This window comes from Sphaeramia orbicularis, chromosome 1 (genome assembly GCF_902148855.1).
Source record: "Sphaeramia orbicularis chromosome 1, fSphaOr1.1, whole genome shotgun sequence".
Taxonomy (NCBI): Eukaryota; Metazoa; Chordata; class Actinopteri; order Kurtiformes; family Apogonidae; genus Sphaeramia; species Sphaeramia orbicularis.
In genome coordinates this window covers 36,037,713-36,056,162 of record NC_043957.1, presented here as the reverse complement: position 1 = coordinate 36,056,162, position 18,450 = coordinate 36,037,713, and the positions used below count along the sequence as shown (strand labels likewise).

At 38.7% G+C, this 18,450-nt stretch overlaps 1 protein-coding gene across 1 annotated transcript in view; it reads right to left on the bottom strand.

Moving 5' to 3' along the window:
* The window catches only part of LOC115420929 (inactive rhomboid protein 2), a 42,969-nt gene that overhangs the window by 13,062 nt on the left and 11,457 nt on the right, over positions 1-18,450 (bottom strand). The window contains exons 2-15 of the mRNA XM_030136559.1: positions 9,692-9,841; positions 7,218-7,369; positions 6,833-7,019; positions 4,868-5,083; positions 3,940-4,068; positions 3,351-3,460; positions 2,898-3,116; positions 2,567-2,678; positions 2,139-2,213; positions 1,567-1,728; positions 891-976; positions 687-750; positions 245-339; positions 25-100 (exon numbers count right to left, since the gene is read on the bottom strand). Of these exons, the coding sequence (XP_029992419.1) occupies positions 25-100; positions 245-339; positions 687-750; positions 891-976; positions 1,567-1,728; positions 2,139-2,213; positions 2,567-2,678; positions 2,898-3,116; positions 3,351-3,460; positions 3,940-4,068; positions 4,868-5,083; positions 6,833-7,019; positions 7,218-7,369; positions 9,692-9,829 (1,821 nt within the window). The 5' untranslated portion in view covers positions 9,830-9,841. The remainder of the gene's footprint in view (positions 1-24; positions 101-244; positions 340-686; positions 751-890; positions 977-1,566; positions 1,729-2,138; positions 2,214-2,566; positions 2,679-2,897; positions 3,117-3,350; positions 3,461-3,939; positions 4,069-4,867; positions 5,084-6,832; positions 7,020-7,217; positions 7,370-9,691; positions 9,842-18,450) is intronic.

Genomic DNA, 18,450 nt, shown 5'->3' with positions numbered 1-18,450 from the left:
TAGGCATGCACACACAAACACTACCTGTGAGCAGAGTGTGGCATCTTCATGGAAGTAACCATGCATGAAAGAACAATACTCTCTGGTTGCAATCTCACATCTACAGGAGGGACAAGAAAAACAGAGTTTCACTCACTTCTAGATGATTTAGCAATGGATGTTTTTCAAACAGATGAATGCTCCGGTGTCTGCAAGTCTGTTTGCCAGGAAACAAAACATATCACAAAATCTATTAATTTCTCACCTGCCCTTAGTTCCTATGCAGCATGGTCGTCCCTTGATTTTGCAGTCCATGTGTCTGTACCCTGTGTGATTCCAACTCTTGGGATATGTGCACACCTGGATGAAATAAAAGCAACAGTATTGTGACTGCCTCTTTGGATAGAATTCATACAAAACTGTGTGTGCCATACTGTGAGCAGTAAATGTGATACTTTAAAATAAGAGCATGCTAAATAATGTTGCTTCTACATTTGCTATTAGCTCAACACACATGTTGTAAAATGAAAAAATAGTTGATTCTGCTTTTACAGTTTCTATATTATACTCCTTTCAGAAAAGTCTTTTAATTGAGTGTTAGTCTACCAGTGTAGAAAGATTTTTAAGTGATATTTTCAAAATGATATATATGAGCACATGGACAATGTATATAATAACTGAAAGGACCAGGAGTAACTTCCACGTACTGGCCATTGGGTGATGTCATCCACCCACACATGAGGTTCTGCAGAGGCAGGTTCTTCACACACCCTGGTCACAAAATGTAAGAAAAATCAGAAAGACACCAAAGTAGACATTTACTTTTAAATTCCCAACAATGAGTGTAGTTTTTGTCTTGATGGAGCTGATTTACATGTCATGTGCCTCTGTATTCATATAAACATCCTCACCTGGGATCCTGGTGACACACAGAACCCGAAGACCTGCTGATGTCCACAGGCTCATTATTCCATTTAATAAAGGTGGCAAGGGTCTCCTGTATAATCAATATTAAATTAGTGTGACAGTTGAACACAGCAGTATTAATCATGTCTATCAGTTATTAGAAGAGTAAAACTTCTTTATTATTAGTTATGCACTGCATAATACAAGGATTTAAGTGTTTATAATGCTCAAAAACGGTTGTACAGACAATGCAATTCATCTTTGAGTAAGGGTTATTACATACTCCACAAGAACAGATAAACTTGTTCTCTTTCCCAAGTTGTGAGAAAAGAATGATGTCATTTTTTCCTCACATACCTGGTTTGGGACTTCTCACAGGTTCTCAACACATCATCTAGGTAGAACTTTTTTCCTGTGTGGTGTCCTATCTGCCAACTGTTGTGATTGGTCAGAAATTTGAAGTGGACATGGAAAACTGGAGAACTTCCCAGGAGTTCTGCAAATGTCTATGTATATGAGTATGTAATATCCTTAAGTGTGTAAAGAATATCTACTCTGTGGGTATTTACGTAGTTATAGAAGACATATACATGCGCCAGCATGTGTTTACCATTTCCAGTCTGCACAGTATTCTTTGAAAAGCCAATTTGCAAGCAGTAAGACACAGAATAAACTACGTACAGAGCAGTCGGAGTGGAGGGTCTGCACACATCCAGAGTTGTCATTCTGTACGCAGCAGCCTGATTCCTTCTCCAGATCCTTGGCCCTCTGGATCAAGTCAACTATCTGTTTGTCCTGGCGGATGCATGGAGAGAATTTGGCCCCTAGATGGATCAAGTCCTCCTGAAATTACAGTTAAGATAACCACCCATGGGTGACAAATTAATGTCCCTGGTTCAGGAAATACCAAAATAGCTTTGTGGGGAAACAGGAAGTTGAAAATGTGCGGTGGACTGTGGAATGTTACTTAGGGACAAGCACGTAACCACAGTAGATGAGCTGCCACTTTTACACCAGAAAGTGAATGTGTAGAAAAAACATTTTGAAAAGAGGCATTTTAGGCTGATGATCACAAAAAACATCTAATGTTAGAACCTATCTCTGAAGATGACGATGATGCAAAAAAACAAAACAAAACAAAACAAAAAAAACAAAACAACAGAAAATGGTTCTGTTTTTTTTTTTTAAATTTAATTTTTAAATCATGTAAAACTTTTTAATCAAACTTTTACTGAGGCCAGTATGACACTCACAGAACTGGGACCAATCCAGAAGTTCTCTTGTTGAATATACTTGACGCTCTCATAAATGCCTTTATTCTTTAGAACCTACAGAGGGCGACAGATAAACACAGATGGAATTGCATCAGAATGGATTTCAAAATGTCTACAGCATGTTTGTTGTGTTCTCAAGCAAAAGGAAATATACAACAACTTTAAAGTTGACTTAAATATTGAATTCTTTAAATAGTATTCAGGAAAAAACTATATTAATTAATAAATAGGCAGAAAATAAGATGATCTAGTTTTATCTGTGCAACAATAAGTATAAATGAATGAATGTTTAATTTTTAAAACATGTTTAGCAAATATTAGCTTGAATGTTTAAAGATTGATAAAGAATATATCTACATGAGTAGATATATTACTATACATATACATGTGTGTAAAACTTAACTCACCAGTTGAGATTGAGAGTGTTGTGCAAACCCCACAGGGGCAAAACCATATGTACAACAGGCCAGCAAAGTGATCACTATATGGACAAATGTAATCCAGTAGGTAAAGTAGGGCCTAAAGACAAAGTAGACAACATCAGTGAAGTCCAAGTAGAAAGCATGCCTGAAATGTGGAGAAAGAGAAAAGCAGCGACACATACTAGCACAACACTCAAGCCTGGGGAAAATTATTCCATTTACTGGCCTAGATGTTACTCCAGCCTGATTTTCCTTGATTTTGCTCCAAAAACATCCCTCTTAAATTGACCGTAGCTGTCAGTTCACTGTTCCTGACCTGTGGCTGTGGAAGTCTTCCAGCTGTTTCTGGACATTGCTGCTAAGGCTGCGTCGATAGTGCCGGTTCAGCCATTTCCCCACGACGCCCATACCATACTGGCGCTTATGTTTGTCAAAGGCAAAGTGCTTTACTTGGGAGGCAATGCGACGACCCCGACGAGGGAAACTCTTCTCATGGACAGCTGTTGGTGTTTTGGGTGTTCGAGACATGTCTTTGCTGAAATTGGGCAAAAGGAGTAAGAATCACAGAAAATGAAAAAAAAAAAATTAGGCCAAGATGGCAAAGATACCAGTAGGACTTATTAGATCAGCTTGTATCATCTACATTCACTGAGTTTTGATGAAACCCTGATTAACACCTGACATAGTGTTTTGGAAATCTATGGAAGCAGTGACAGGTTTCTTTCTTTATATGTTTACGGGTAATATTTTTGGTTGCATTTTTACTCACAGGCCCTGAAACCTCAGGTCAGCTGGCTCAGTGGGACCAAAGGAGGCTGAAATGGGAGGGGATTCAAATACATCATCGGCCATAGACGTCAGTTCATCGTGAGCATCAACCTATGCAGCAGAAGTAAAAAGAAAAACAGGGAAGAGAAGTAATGAGTGAGAAATTAGTCAAATTAATTTAGACATATTTCCAAGCTCAAAGATACTCTAAATTCTGGATAAATTATTTAGTTAGGGTTAGGGTTACTGTTTGTAGGAAACAATGGTACAATGAGGGGACATTTAGAAATTATCACTGGAAAATATAAGGGAGAAAATTGGTTCTTGCTAGTAGGATGTGATAAAAGAAGCAGAATAAAAGTGAATACAAAAGCACAGCCGCTAAAGTGGCTCTAAAAGCTTTTAATAACAAATAGTAAATATGCTGAAAGGTGTGAGGAAAGGCTGTTTGCTGATACAAGAAGAAGGAAAACAATGGAACAATGAATGCTGAAAGAAATAAAAAGTAACGTCAGAACCATATAGTGGCAATAGCCAGGTTATCATCATCAGTAGTTTTATTACTGTACTGACAGAGTGCACCTACACACCTTGCTGAAGAAGAGCGACTCTGACATGTCTGCAGAGTCCACAGTGTCCTCGTCCATCCAGCTGGGCCTGACAAAGCTCCTCCGGGGAAAACTGCGACCTGCCTGTGAGCCCGCCAAGCCACCATGACCCTGAAATAACACACATGCATTGATAGCCATCAACTAGGTATTAAAAATGATAAAAGGTGCTGTATACTCCCAAATGCAAAACTGAGCAGAGGTATAAACTGTGTACTAAAAATTAATTGTACGATGTAGAAAAACAATAATGACCAGCAGATTTTAGGGCAGAGGACAGATCATTTGAGTAAAATCATATAATCTGAATCTGAGGGCATCTCCGCTGTGAAATTGTAGTTGAAGCGTGGTAATAATAGAGACTGTTTAGAATGCATCCTTTTTCTCTAAAATATAGGCCTACACCTTTAAGGTTAAAATAGGCTGTTAATTTTTATTGCTTGGGAATATTATCTTTTTCTTGCCTTTATTATAGCAATTCCCTACTTTAAGCAGTGAAATATTGTCCTTATAATGCATGACAGAGTGCACAAACACTTCTAACACTACTTTTACACAGATATTTACGAGAGAAAATCTACATAAATTTCTTTTAAATCAAAAGGCTTTTAAGGGAACAAGTAACTTGTTAATTTCTAGCTTTATTAGTGCAAATTTTCTAATAGAAGCAAAAGAATCCTTGAAAGTTTATACAAACAATTTCCCACAGATGTCCTAACTTTTCTTTAGTACTTACAAAATCAAATATTTGAACAAAATTGCACTGGTGAACATAGTATATTATTACAAACAATGAGGAAACTTTTGGCTATCAGTGTAAGTTTAACCAAATGTGGCATCCTCTGTTTTGTGCACTGGGATAATTCTATCAGGAAAGGTCAGATCATTCCAGAGGTTTCCCCCTACCCACCCTCAGCAGGTTGGATGCAGCTCGGATGCTCATGCGGGCAACAGATTCCCTCTTACGCCGGGGGAAGCGGCTGTAGCCGGACCGCTGGCTGGTGAAGGAGGACAGCGAGGTGACTCCTGGTGTGACAGGGCCAACCTGGCCCGGCGTCCTGGGGGAGCGACTGTCGACCTCGTCAGTCATTCGGAAGGCTCTTCCACGTGCAAGAGGATCCACAATCTAGCAAAAAACAGAATGCAAACAGACTCAACACATGACATAACATTCTTACATGGAAAGTAAGAAGAGAGAAGGTGTTTTCACATCAATTTGTCTGGCTGTTTGATTATTTAATACAATGAAATAAAAAACACCGAAATTGCAGGTGTTTGTCTAGAAGTCAAAATAAGTAATGGGAGATGTAATCTAAGACATAGTAACTATATGTAATGCTAAGTTCTTTAGTGTACTCACAAATTTGCAATGTAAAATGAAAACTACCCAGTTCAGTTATACGTGATGTAACAAAAACATAAACCTTTGTGCACTTTAAGATTCAGTTGTGAAAAGAACTTGTACATTGATGGTAAATTTGCAACGTTCAGTCAACTAAAGAGACAACACAACCTGTCCAACTCTCACTTTTTCAGTATTTACAGGTCGGACATTACATTGTATCAAAAATTTCAAGTTACAAAAATCTTCCTATGGAGCATGAGATCTATAATGTGCTGAAAAGCCCTTCTTCCTCCAGACGTCTCATCTCAAAATTTGTACATCTGTTTGATGAGTATGATGAAGCAGAAAATAAGAGATATTTGGAAAGAAGAGATAGGCATTGAATTAACTGAATCTATGTGGGACAAGTGTTTGTCCAAGATTCACTCCTGTTCTATCAACACTAGGCATCAGTTGATTCAATTCAAGACTGTCCACCGCCTCCACTACCCCAAAGTCAGGCTGAACAAGATTTATCCCTCAGTCTAACCAGTGTGTGACAAGTGTAAAATGTTGGAGGGTACCTTGCCTTTTGGTTCTGTTCCTCATTGACAGATTTCTGGTCTAAAATATTTGACTGATTCTCCAGGGCCTATAAAAGGCCTCTTCAGCCTGAACCAAGAATTGCTTTTTTTGGCTGTTCTCAGACTGTCGGGAATATACCTGCAACACTACAGCGTCCACTGGAACCTCATATTAAAAGAATGGAAGTCTCCAAATCCTCCTTCTTTTCAAATGTGGGTCAATGATATGTTGTCAGTGATACAGATGGAAAAACTCTGCTCTCAACACTAGTTCAAGTGCTTGTACTCCATTTCTCGCATACTTGGAGGAAGTCAGATTGGACTAAGGATTATATCTGTATACCAATAACTGTTCTCCTCCCCTCTTTCCTTAACTAAGGACTGGCTAGTTTATTAATCAATTAGTTATTACACGCACCTGAGCCTTCGTTTTTGTGTTTTAACAACTGAAAACGGCAAAGTAAAATAAAAAAATAAAAAAAATACAGTTGTGAAAACGCCTTTGGTGATAAAATAAGTCAAAAACAAAGACCATTCACAACAAAATACAGGATGATGAGTCGCTGAGCAGAACAAACTGACACAGTCTGACAAAAACCATCATGAATCATTTGGTCCCAGATGCTCAGTGTCTGACACTATACAACACATTATTAAACTGGCACATTTTTCTGTCTCCTCACAACCTCCACATCCTACTCTTTTAATAAATGCCTTTCACTTTTTCCTTAAAGCACTACAATATCACAACTATACATCATACAGATAAACATAACCTGTTGGCTGGTTTTGAAATTGGGTGAGAATGGACTGCTATGACTATGTTATGTCGCAACTTCTATTTTTATAGCAGTTTAGTTTGTTCTGTTTAATAATCAGTTCAGGATCTAAAGGTGGTACATAAAAGCTATATCAGGATGTGAATCAATGTTGGGATAAAAGTGAGTACATTAAGACGAGGCTTCACCTTGGGCATCCTGTGTGTGGCTGGTGAGTCTAGGCTCTGGTCGGTGGTGGTGGTGGCAGTCTCAGGCTCTCTATATTGGGCCTTCAGTTTGCCGTAGCGCTGGCTGCAGTGACGCAGGCTCTTCCTGTGCCATACCTGCTGTTTGGTCTCACAGTCCTCTCCAACGCCAAACCACTGTGCTGTGTTCCTACAAATGAGAAAAGAAAAGCACATGTAATTGTATAAATCCACAAAACATAATATATTATTTGAATAAAATGCTGAGAATTTGAACTTTGAATAACCTGTTGCATTTCTTGTATAATATTTGGGTAAAGACAAGTACCTGTACCTGCATGTTGCTAGTTAAGTGTTAGTGTGATTGAAGGATCAACAACTGTCTCACCTCCGGATACTTTGTGAGAGTGACGTTTGCCTTCCAAATTTTGCCCTTCTCTCCCCGACTGAATTGCCTTCATCTCCAGCTCCTGTGATGCTCTCTGACACAGACGCTGGTGTCCGACTGCTCCAACTTTTTTTCAGGGACGGCCGTAGTGGCTGCTCACAGGAAGGGACACTGTTACTGGGCATGAACTATTGTTACAGGGTAACCTGAGTGAAAACCTAAGTAATGACTTCTTGCTTCCACTTTCTCACTACAATTTGTATGCGTGTTATGCCATTATTGGAATTTTTGATTGTCCTGACCCGCAGCTGGGAATGGGTACCAAAATTCAGTATTCAATGGGCCTGGGGGTAAATTAGTACAGACCTGAGTATTTGTGTGATTATTATTGGTAATTATATCAGTAGCCTACTAGAGAAATTAAGAATAAGATTACTTATTTGTTGCTTCATAAAATTTTTTGTCTTACATAACACATGAAGTTGATGAACACAAGAGGGAATTTTAGAAGTCAGGTTAGGATTTTCTTATGAAGTACAGTAACAGATTCACCCAAGAATTTTTTCACGTATATAAACACATATTTAGCCCTTAAATACTTACGTGGCAACTACCAAATCATTTTTTTCTGACATTTTAAGCTCCCCAAGTGATTTATTCCCATTTATTATAATTTTTTTCTGTGAAAATCAGGTATTTTCCTGTTTCATTCATTGATCATGTAGATGTTCATAAAAGCTCAGAGTAAATTCAAAGGTTATATCACAGTAGAGAAAAATAAATAAAATCTAGTTTTTCTGCAAAATCATTAACTGAACTGTAAAAACAAGTGTCTATTAACCTTGCTATTTGTCAAACTACATTGGTTTTAATATTACAGAACATGACAGTCTTTTCACATCCACTAAAGAGCTTCTGAAGATCCAAATGGATCATATGTGATTATTATGGAAAGCTGAGAAACGACATTTTACCTGAAGTATTTCAATGTATTGATAGGACTAGTGGTTCTTACACATTTTAGATCAGTAGACAGTTTTGTGCGCCAGTGCCTGTTTGTGCCTGAGGGTTAACATGCAGTACACAACTGTAACATTCTGTATGAACTGTGTTTCTACAAGTCATTCAATTTTCTCTGTTCTCTTTTGTATTTAATTCTCTGATCATGTAGATGGTATTATTATGTTTGTGTTTTCTGTTTATAGTGTTCTGTCATATGGGGTGCTGTGACTACTCTGTTTCATTATGGTAACCTGCATTGACTGCAGTTGGTCGGGCTAATGGCCTTGACATTCTGAGACTAAGAGAGGCTCCAAGTGAAACATATGTTCAGACTGTTGATACAGGGGCTACTTCAGATATTATCCCAGGAAAAATTGTAATTTCCACCTAGGACTTATGCACTTCCAACTCAAAAAATAGCCGGTACATGGTGTGTCAGGTTGATGTACAATGTAGTTAAATCACAGCAATTACTGAAGTTGGAGAAACTATCTTGTGAATTTGTGATGACCACTAAGAAAACACTGAAATCAGTGCTAAACAAATGTAGGATACTGTGCTGTATTCTGCTTGTATGCAGCTGCTCTCCCCTTGAAAATGAGGCCACTGTAATTAAACACACATAAAAACAGCATTTCCGGACCCTAGGTTCAGCTAAATAACATGCTTGAGTTGATAATTTGCATGTTTTACAACTAAATTACTCTTTAGGAAGTGTTTATATGCAGTGTGTGCTAATAAACCCAACCTATGGTTTTGTGAAAGTGAATTGCCATCGTTTGTGTGCTAAGCATGAGGCCCACAGGGGGAGACGTATGGCCTTATGCCCAAAAAGTGCAAGACAGCTGTCCAGAATACCTCCATGCCTCAGCAAATGGCATGCAAAGAGGTATTGAGGGAGGCCACGCTAACAGTCAACACATTTAAACTCTTCTGAACTTTTTGAAAACAAATATTATGCTAATATATGCTCACTCTGACTTATGTCAGTAGAAGGCGTCTACATTATCTGTAGTTTCAAGTAAACAAATACGGTAGCTAGATCCTGCATTATTAGGAGCTTTCTAAATTGTGACAAAAACTATTTTAAAAGTCTTGCAGAGTTTGTTTGTTTTTTAAGATTCCTCACTTTATTTGAACAAAAGGATACTGTGATATGAGGCTTGATTACATAATACTTAACAGAGACAGTTGTGGCATCATGAACAAAGAATTTCACTTATTAGATTCATGGTCCAGAGAATTTAAATGGCAAATAATTTCATTGCTGTTCTATTATTAATAAAATATATCTGGTATAAATGAAGAGCGCAGCCTGCACAACATCTTATTTAGCTTTACTAAAACTAAACAACCACGAGAAATGCTCAACAAAAGGGATTTTTTTTATTTTTTAAAGGAGGTGGTTAGTCACTGTGACATCACATCTTCAAGCGGTGACATGTCATAGTCAGGTCAGGAACGCTGCTCACCTGTTTTGTTGGATCATGTCCCTTCATTTCTTCAGGTTGAGGGATGGCTATTACCAGGCTAGGTGGCTTCTTGCTCTTTAGACGACTATCTGATTGGCCTCCCTTTGGAGGAAGCTCCTCCCCCTCCTGAGACGCCATTCAGTCAGAAATCTAGAGTTGAAGAAATTATAACAAATTCATCTTAAAATGTTATATAAAAAACAACCACAGCTGGTATTTTATAGACAGTAAACGTATCAAACTAGAAACAATGTAAAACCTATTGTTAGTTTCAAGTGCAACAAAACAGATATTAAACAAACAGATAACAGAAAACAGATAATTTATTAAAGCAGTGTATGACTAACACAAAATTTTCTTCAAATGTGTAAAAACCCCAGTGATATCCTAATCATCACTAATCCATTAGTCTATCTGTGCTTATGCATATAAATCACTTCCCTCATGGTGAACAACTTCAAAGATGACTCCATCACAAGTGGTCCGTTTGTATACAATCCAAACTGACACGTCACTTGGGCCTTTTTGGAAATTTTGTCACCAAGTATATTGTGGGAATGGGAGTTCCACACAGCTTCAGCAGCAACAAACAGAGACAAGCAATGAAACAGTGTCCACTACCGGGTCAGAAGAAATGGAAGGAATCACTGTAAGTCAGTTGTCATCTTATAATATGGGGTGTGTGATCATGAAAAACAATACTTAGACATCAGCTTCATGGCATTTTCAGAACATGTAATTGTGTAGGTTTATCATACACACCACACAAGCATACAGGGTATGGCCGGGCCCTCACCGCTCACTTGATCCTTACAGTTCATGTAAGGAGTCTAGGGCTGCACTATTTTGGCCAAAAATAAAATCCAGATTTTTTCCTCTAAGATCTTAATTTTCGATTTCAATTTTTGGGTAAAACTACAAAAGACAATAGAAGTCAGCATGCTGTTTTCAAGAGCAGCCTGCATCAGCAGAAGTTACATCAATGTAAGTCAATGACAAACATCAGTCATGCATGCATGGACCACATAATATGAGTGATCCCCATGTGGTTATATTAAAATTGAGGGATCCGTGCGTGGAAGAGACCGACCCCGGACACGCTGGAGAGATTATATCTCTGGGCTGGCCTGGGAATGCCTCGGGATTCTCCCGGAGCAGGTGGATGTGGCTGAGGAGAGGGCTGCCTGGGCAAATCTCCTGAGACTGCTGCCCCTGTGACCTGGATCGGAAGAAGACGGTAAGGTATGGATCCGTGTGGGACAATGTAAAATAAGTGATCCCCATGCAGTTATATTTGAACTGGGGGATCCCTGCATGAACCACGGTTTAAACTCGTGTCACTACTGCGGGCCCATCAAAGATTTAAGATCCATGGTCATTACACGGACTTCTGTGAATGACCGCTCTTACAGATAGGAGGAGGAGCCTACGGTAGCCTGCAGGCGCATGGCCCAGAGGTACGAGAGAGATTAAATCAATTTGACAATTTCCTTTTTTAAAAAACCATCCTAATTAAAAAATCTGACTGATTTAAAACCGACTGATTGTGCAGCCCTAAAGAAGCCCCCCACCATCACATTATAGGAGTTAAAACGTGTAAAAATAAAGACTCTAGTGATGGTGTATGACTGGTCCTACACCTAAAATATGTTACTGTATGTGCTTATGCACCTCTAACTAAAGATAGGGCACTCAAATACTTAGAACCTACTACAAATACATAATCTCTAAACTTAAATTCTTTGTCATTTGTAAGTCTAATGTGTGATTACATGGTAATTTATATACATATGCTGCGTTTAAAGGGATTGGGTCTCTAGACATGGGTAAAAGCCTAACTAAAGAAGACATAAATAGAAAAAAAAAAATCTTAAATATTTGTGTCACGTCTCTCGAAATAAATTTGTCCATAGTGAAGACTCGCCCCTTCCTTCCCTCTAAGGTCCCAAGAATAACATGATAAGGAAACTGTTAGAGTTTATTCAAACAAACAGGTTCTTTAAACAAACACTGCAGTAGCTGGAATTGGTCCAGTTCAATCTGTAGAAAAAATGGCTCAGCCGACTCCCGCTGGCTTTTGATTACCTCCATATCCAATCTTCTTAAGTGAGCCTATCCAGACTCTACATTCACTTAGAGAAAATGATAAATAGTGCTGTACTAAAAATATTAACCCTGTCCTACACAAGGCAATGGTCTTTGATTCAAGTAATGTAATAAAAAGATCAAAGGAAAACAGGAGGATGCAGTATAAACTAATAGCAGAAGTTGGTAGGTGATTTCAGCCAATTTGTAGTAATAATTTAGTGACAATTTCTGCCCTAAAGTGTTTCATTTTACACAACTTGTGGTAGAATACAGTTTGTGTTGTTTTGGTACTGCTGAAGAAATAATGACAAAAAAAAATATTAGAAATCTCTCGGTTGGGCTTCAGAACTCCAACATGCAGTGAGTCTGATTTACACAGATAGATGGAGAAGTCTGTCCTGCTCTTTGAATTATCCCCCCCTCCACTGTTATAATGTTATTCCCCCTGTCTGTATAGGTATCAATACCAAGCTGCATGTTATGTCAATGGTGAATCACTGTGACCCCCCCCCGGTCTCCCATGGGGGCACTAACTATGCGATGTACATAAGCTTGATCAGACCCACTACCCCTACTCAACAATGTGTTATGGATCACTAACCACCTAAATATGATATGTCATATGATCTTTTTGTCATGTTGCCCAGCCACAATTCCAAACTTGATTTGATATATAGGCCAAAAACTGCTGCTTCCTGACACCTTGCATTATTTAGCTACGACTGACATTTTTACCCGATAGAGAAAAATATTTCTGTGTAGAAATTATATCACCGTTCTGTCAAAATGTTACAATATCTATCTATCTATCTATCTATCTATCTATCTATCTATCTATCTATCTATCTATCTATCTATCTATCTATCTATCTATCTATCTATCTATCTCTAAATCACAATATAATCTTTTGTCTATATCACCTATTCAAAATAGGTCTAATTTTATAAAATTCTTAAATCAAAGCATAAAACTAAAAAATAAAATTCCGAGCTGAGCCAACCTAACCTAATGTCTATCACTTAACCACAAATGAAAAAGCAACCGATATGCCCACTGTTGAGTCACACCAGATGACACTGATCAATAGAGCTGTAAGATCATCATCCATCCTCCAGGTGGTGAGTAATCCACATCCTCTAACTGTAACCAGCCCTCAGTTGACTTTACTTCATGCATACTGTGTCATTTCAATCAGTGTGTCTAAATGAAATCATTATCTTCCAAAGATCTAACTAGAAAACAAGCTCAAAGTAGCAGGAGAATGATTCATATCAGATTGGTGTAACTTACAGTCAGTGTTTACAAACATCTTTACTCCACCACACCACACTTTGGCACACACAGCTGTAGACTTCACAAACGAAACACAAATCCCATCCACTGTCTTCTAAGCAGATCAGTGCAACAGGACTCATTATCAGCCATACTGTCTGCACACTGATGAAATAACACTGTCAAATATACTTATCTCCCTTCGCCTTCCAGTCTTTACCAGTCGCAGTCACAGAGCGGAGCTAACAGCAGTCTATTCCTGGAGCTCAGAGTGCCTTGTAGCATTACACTGAGTATTCCCAGGGGGAGTCAAAGGCTTTGCAGAAATATACCTATAATGTCACAAGCCCCAGCCAACATGTCCATTATGTCATTATGGTATCGAGAGCCTTGAAGTTGTCCGAGAGAGTTGTGGTTTGAAAAAAAAATCAATGCGAGCCCCTGGGTGTCTGCGGCAGGAATGGGAGCAGTAGGGAAATATGACACCAACTCAGTCAATAGTCTAGTTTCCACCACAGAGCCAGGACACCGTTTGACAAATAGTACTTTGCCACCTCAATCAAAATGTGCATTTGGACCTTTATGTTAACAGGGTTGTACATTCTGCCAACAGTGTTTTCAGTTATGTATAATAAATATTTCAAGCTTGGGCAACAAGCCTGCATGTGCTGCAGATACTGAGGAGGCTAATGGCTATCTAGCCTCTGGTTTAGTGCAGGGGGGAGTGCGGACTCAAATCCACCCACTTAGATAATGAAATAGCTAAGAATTGGCTAATGTGTGGCAGAGAGACTGCTGCTGACCACAGTCTATCAATGAGAATAGCCAGTTGTTAGGGGTACAGATTGTATTCTCCACAGAAAAGATAACGGCGAGATGCTCAGGGCTAGTAAAAACACAAACCAGGGACTGGGAAGGAGGACATCTCTAAAACAGCCATGATGTGAAGTCACAAATTACCGATGCTGAAAAGACTAAGCATTACACTTTTCTCTAGCTGTCCCTGGAAATGATTAATAGGTCACAGAGTGGCAGTACCATTAGGTCAAGTACACATGGATAATCTTTTAATCATTAATAGTCAGTGTGCTTTCTTCTGCACTTTATTTCTTTCTTACTTTATTTTATTAGGACAATACATGGATGATGTTCATCTGTGTAATAGCAATACAAGATGTAAACAGGCTAAATTACAAAGGAAAAAAAGAATTCTGATCTACATCCGTACTAACCATGGATTAACCATCCTCCTCTACTCATGTGAAAGTCATTGTAATTAACAAGTGAGTTTAGGGTAAAAGGGCTCTCCACAACGACCTAAATTAACCAGCCAGTGGGGAAAAAGTCGGCAGCTATGATGGTCCAGAGGGTTAACATTTTGTCCAGAACTGGGCTTCTTTGCTTGTTTTAATCCATGCTGTCTGTAAATAGTGACAAATATATGAAACCATATTTATTTTTGATAGAAGAGATTTTTTCTAATTAAGAATCATTGTATTTATTACTTTGAGTTCTTGACAAAGGCATTGCAGGGGTATTTCAGACTGTAAATGACAATGTAAAGCTTAGGCACTGCCTGTTTTAGTGTGGCTTTGTAGTTTGTCTTGAGATTGCTCTGCTGTAATACAAAATTTAGATAAAGACAACTCATTAAGCTCATAAATAACTGTGCAGCTATGACATGAGGATGTTCCCTTTCAGTGCAACCAGCACATTTTATGTTTTGACCTCAATATTTTTTATTCCAACACTGATGAACTCTCCCTTTACTCAGGTGGACAAAGCCTCTCAGCTGCACATGGACAGGCATGTTTCACCGATTTGAAGTAGAGGGTAATGGTCATAACACTCTTCAGCAGATCACAAATTGTTACTCAGGTAGGCCGCCAGCCTGTGCTTATGAAAAGTTATGTGTAAATATAGATTACATGTCATGCCATAGTAACTCTTAGGTAACTGACAGTGGTGTGAAGCTCTGAAAGCGGCCAGCTGAAACACAGATCTCCACACCACAGTTCCTCCAGCTTTCTTTACATTCACTCATCCAGTCATGTGTCAGAAAGGAAAATACCAAGAATGACATCAACTATTGCTAATGTCATCACATGACATGGAAAGTACCATTTATTACATGAGTCTGTGCATGTTTCAGCCTCTTGGTAGTCCAATAACTCACTGGTTCATTCAGACAGCTCCTCTCTTGAATACTAATCAGAGGAACTGTACAAGGTACTGTACTGTATGTGTGAGCTCATTAGCCACACCGCCTATAGTGTTTAGTGGTATCACATGTTCCTTTGAGGGCGTCACCATGGCTCCTCCTCTTCCCCGTGGGAGATGCTTGCCTGAATATGTGTCAGTGTGTTTTTTAGCGTGTGTACTCCCATTTGACCAAAGCTAGAGGCAGTGTTATCCCCCAACTAGGCCATGAGAGTGGCTGGACAATGGCCATGCAGGTCTGGACACATTCAGTCGAGGTGAAAGTTCTCAGAATGTGATTGGCTATCAGTGCCACAAGCTCATAAACCCCACTATTTAAGAGCATGGGGGCAAAATATCGCATTTCATTTTCTGCTCACTCACACCGAGTTCGACTGCTACACTACGGCAGCACAAAACAAGATGAAAAGCATCTGTAGGAGTCATTTTCAGTTTGTGCTCGTGGTTTTGTTTACACCTCTGACCATAAGGGAAATCTTTGTTTTAGGTGATCAGAGAGTGTAATAAAGAAAAGAAGAGATACGTTTCAGGTACTGCTGATTGTGGAGGAACGGTTTTTAATCATGCCACTGATTTATCTTATTATGTTTGCTGTATTTTACAAGTCTCTATCTAATGCTTTAGTGGACATCAGAAAAATTAGAAAACCGTCAGCTTAGTAGGGCTGGTAGGCTAGTGTCGTTCAGAGGTTTTTAATACCACTGCCAATACAGATACCTTGGCCATGATGCAAGTTTCTAAACAGTGTGGTTTCCTCTCCATAAATAGTCAAAACTTATACTTCTGGATAAGGTGGCTTTTGCTTTGCTCAAAAGGGAGTTGAGGTGAATAATTAAATGGTTTTCAAATAAATTCTAGCACAGCAAATATTTACCTCCCTGCCTAGTCTCACATGTCAACACCATCCACTATCCTTCTGGCTTGGGGTAAAAAAAATCTGTCTAGTTGGCTGGTTCATAAAACAAATTATATTCTTGAGCGCAGGATGCTGTGACTGTCGATTTCCAAGAGTATTGAGAGGAAAACAGTTTTGGTGGTATCAGCAACACAATACGGTGAGTATCTTTGTCAAATCTTGCCATTTTGAAGAATGATTACAGCCAAAGGTTTGTTATTCTTTCACATATTGAGAGGAAGTCTCAAAAGGAGGATGCCAATCCTACTACTGCCAACAGAGAGCATCCTGCCAGTCAGACAGACCACTCATGGGCTTTTCAGCTGGCTGATCCCCAGCATCATTCCCGATGAACAATGTTGTACTTTGACATAGCTCATATTGCCACTTTCTGACAACATGACACAGTGTAATTTAGTTGCTCTTAACCAGTTTATGGCAACACACCTGATGCACATTTTCATCTTGGCAACTTTTTTCAAAACCTTGCCTCAAATTTGTTTGATATTTTATGGAGACACTGCTGGTGAAAATTATACCTTAGGCTGCCTTTCCAAAACTTTTGGTCAGGACACAAAATGGCTTACAGAACTGTTTTTACTGGGTTGCCAACTGTCAGAGTAAACGCATAAAAAGAAAATTTGATAAGAAAATTTAATTTTCTAATTAAAAGAGTAGAATGTTCTCTAGAAGAGCTTCTAAATATTGACCACACCAGAGCCATGTGAGATGTAGACAAGTGGTAGGTAGTGGTAGATTTAACAACACAAATAACATATAAGTAAGTATAACATAAAAAGCCTAGATGACAGAATGACACAAAAGATGCACCAAGATTTAAAAGAAAAAACAAGAAGCACATATAACAAGATGCAAAGATAAAAAAAAAAATCCAAAACCAAAACATGTAAAAACACAAAAAAGAACAAACAAAGACATAAAACAAATGTAAATATTTAAAAAACCTTATACATCACATGAGGAAAATGATGTAAAACATGGTAATTCATGACCCACTTCTGCCAACTCTGTTCACAGGGAAACATCAAATACATTTTTTAATAGAGATCGACCAATATGGGTTTTTCAGGGCTGATACCGATTATTAGTAGTTAGAGGAGGCCGATAACCGATGTTTGGAGCCGATATTCATTTGCAGTAAAAGTGTAAAAATTGGCGTGAAAAATTTTGAATAATCCAAAAACTGAACTTTGTTTAAATGCCTAAAGCATGTTTATTTAATCAAACAAATGGAAAATAATAGCTCCAGAAGTGCATGGATTTCCTAGACTCAGAAGCATCTCTTATAAAGTTGAATAAAAGCTTAAATAAATAGCTATATATAGCTATTATATATATATATATATATATATATATATATGGCTAATATAGAGTTCTTCATGTGACTTTAACGCAGATACACACTATTACATTACATACCAACACAGTCTCATCCCAAATAGTCAGAAATCGACGCATGTGGTCAGAGCCCCATAGCGGCACTATTTGACGCAGGGGGTACCCCTTCTGTGTTGGATTTCGACGCAGAAGGGGTACACAACGCGGAGAGGGAAAGTTTTCTCGTGTGAGAAGCTCCGGAGAGAAAACACATGTGTCAAAGGTAAACGCAGAAAACTCTTCTGAAACTGGACTAAACATCCCTGTGCTCTACATCTCACAACTACTACTAATGTTTCAGTGAGCAGCAGAAGAACGTCAGAGCAGAGTACACATTAGCAGCAGCTCTGCTAACACATATTACCTCCTGACATGTCTGAGAATTAGTTAAAAGAAGACTGCTGATAATATGGAGATGGAAACAGTGTGTGACAGAAAATCATGTGTGTGTGATTAAGAGAGAGCGCATAAAAAAACTCAGTTCACTTGTTTCAGGTAAGCACACTAAGGTGAAGTCTAATGAGCTTTTACCAGAAAATTAGTTCATCAATCTGGCTCTGAACGCTCTGCACACTATGTATTAGTAATGGGGAAAAATGTATGTAGAACACAGTCTCATCCCAAGTCAGTTCCAGTCTGTGTGTGTGAAGACAGCTTCCGCGTCAACCAATCAGAGGGTGCGGGGTGGATAGTGCAGGAAAGAAAGAAAGAAAGAAAGCAAGAAAGAAAGCAAGAAAGAAAGCAAGAAAGAAAGAAAGAAAGAAAGAAAGAAAGAGAGAGAGAGAGAGAGGGGCGCAGCTGCATCTGAGCCAAAATAACCCAGTTTTAAATTGACTTCTTAATATCGGCCCGTTGGCTTAAAAAAAGGCCGATACCAATATACGT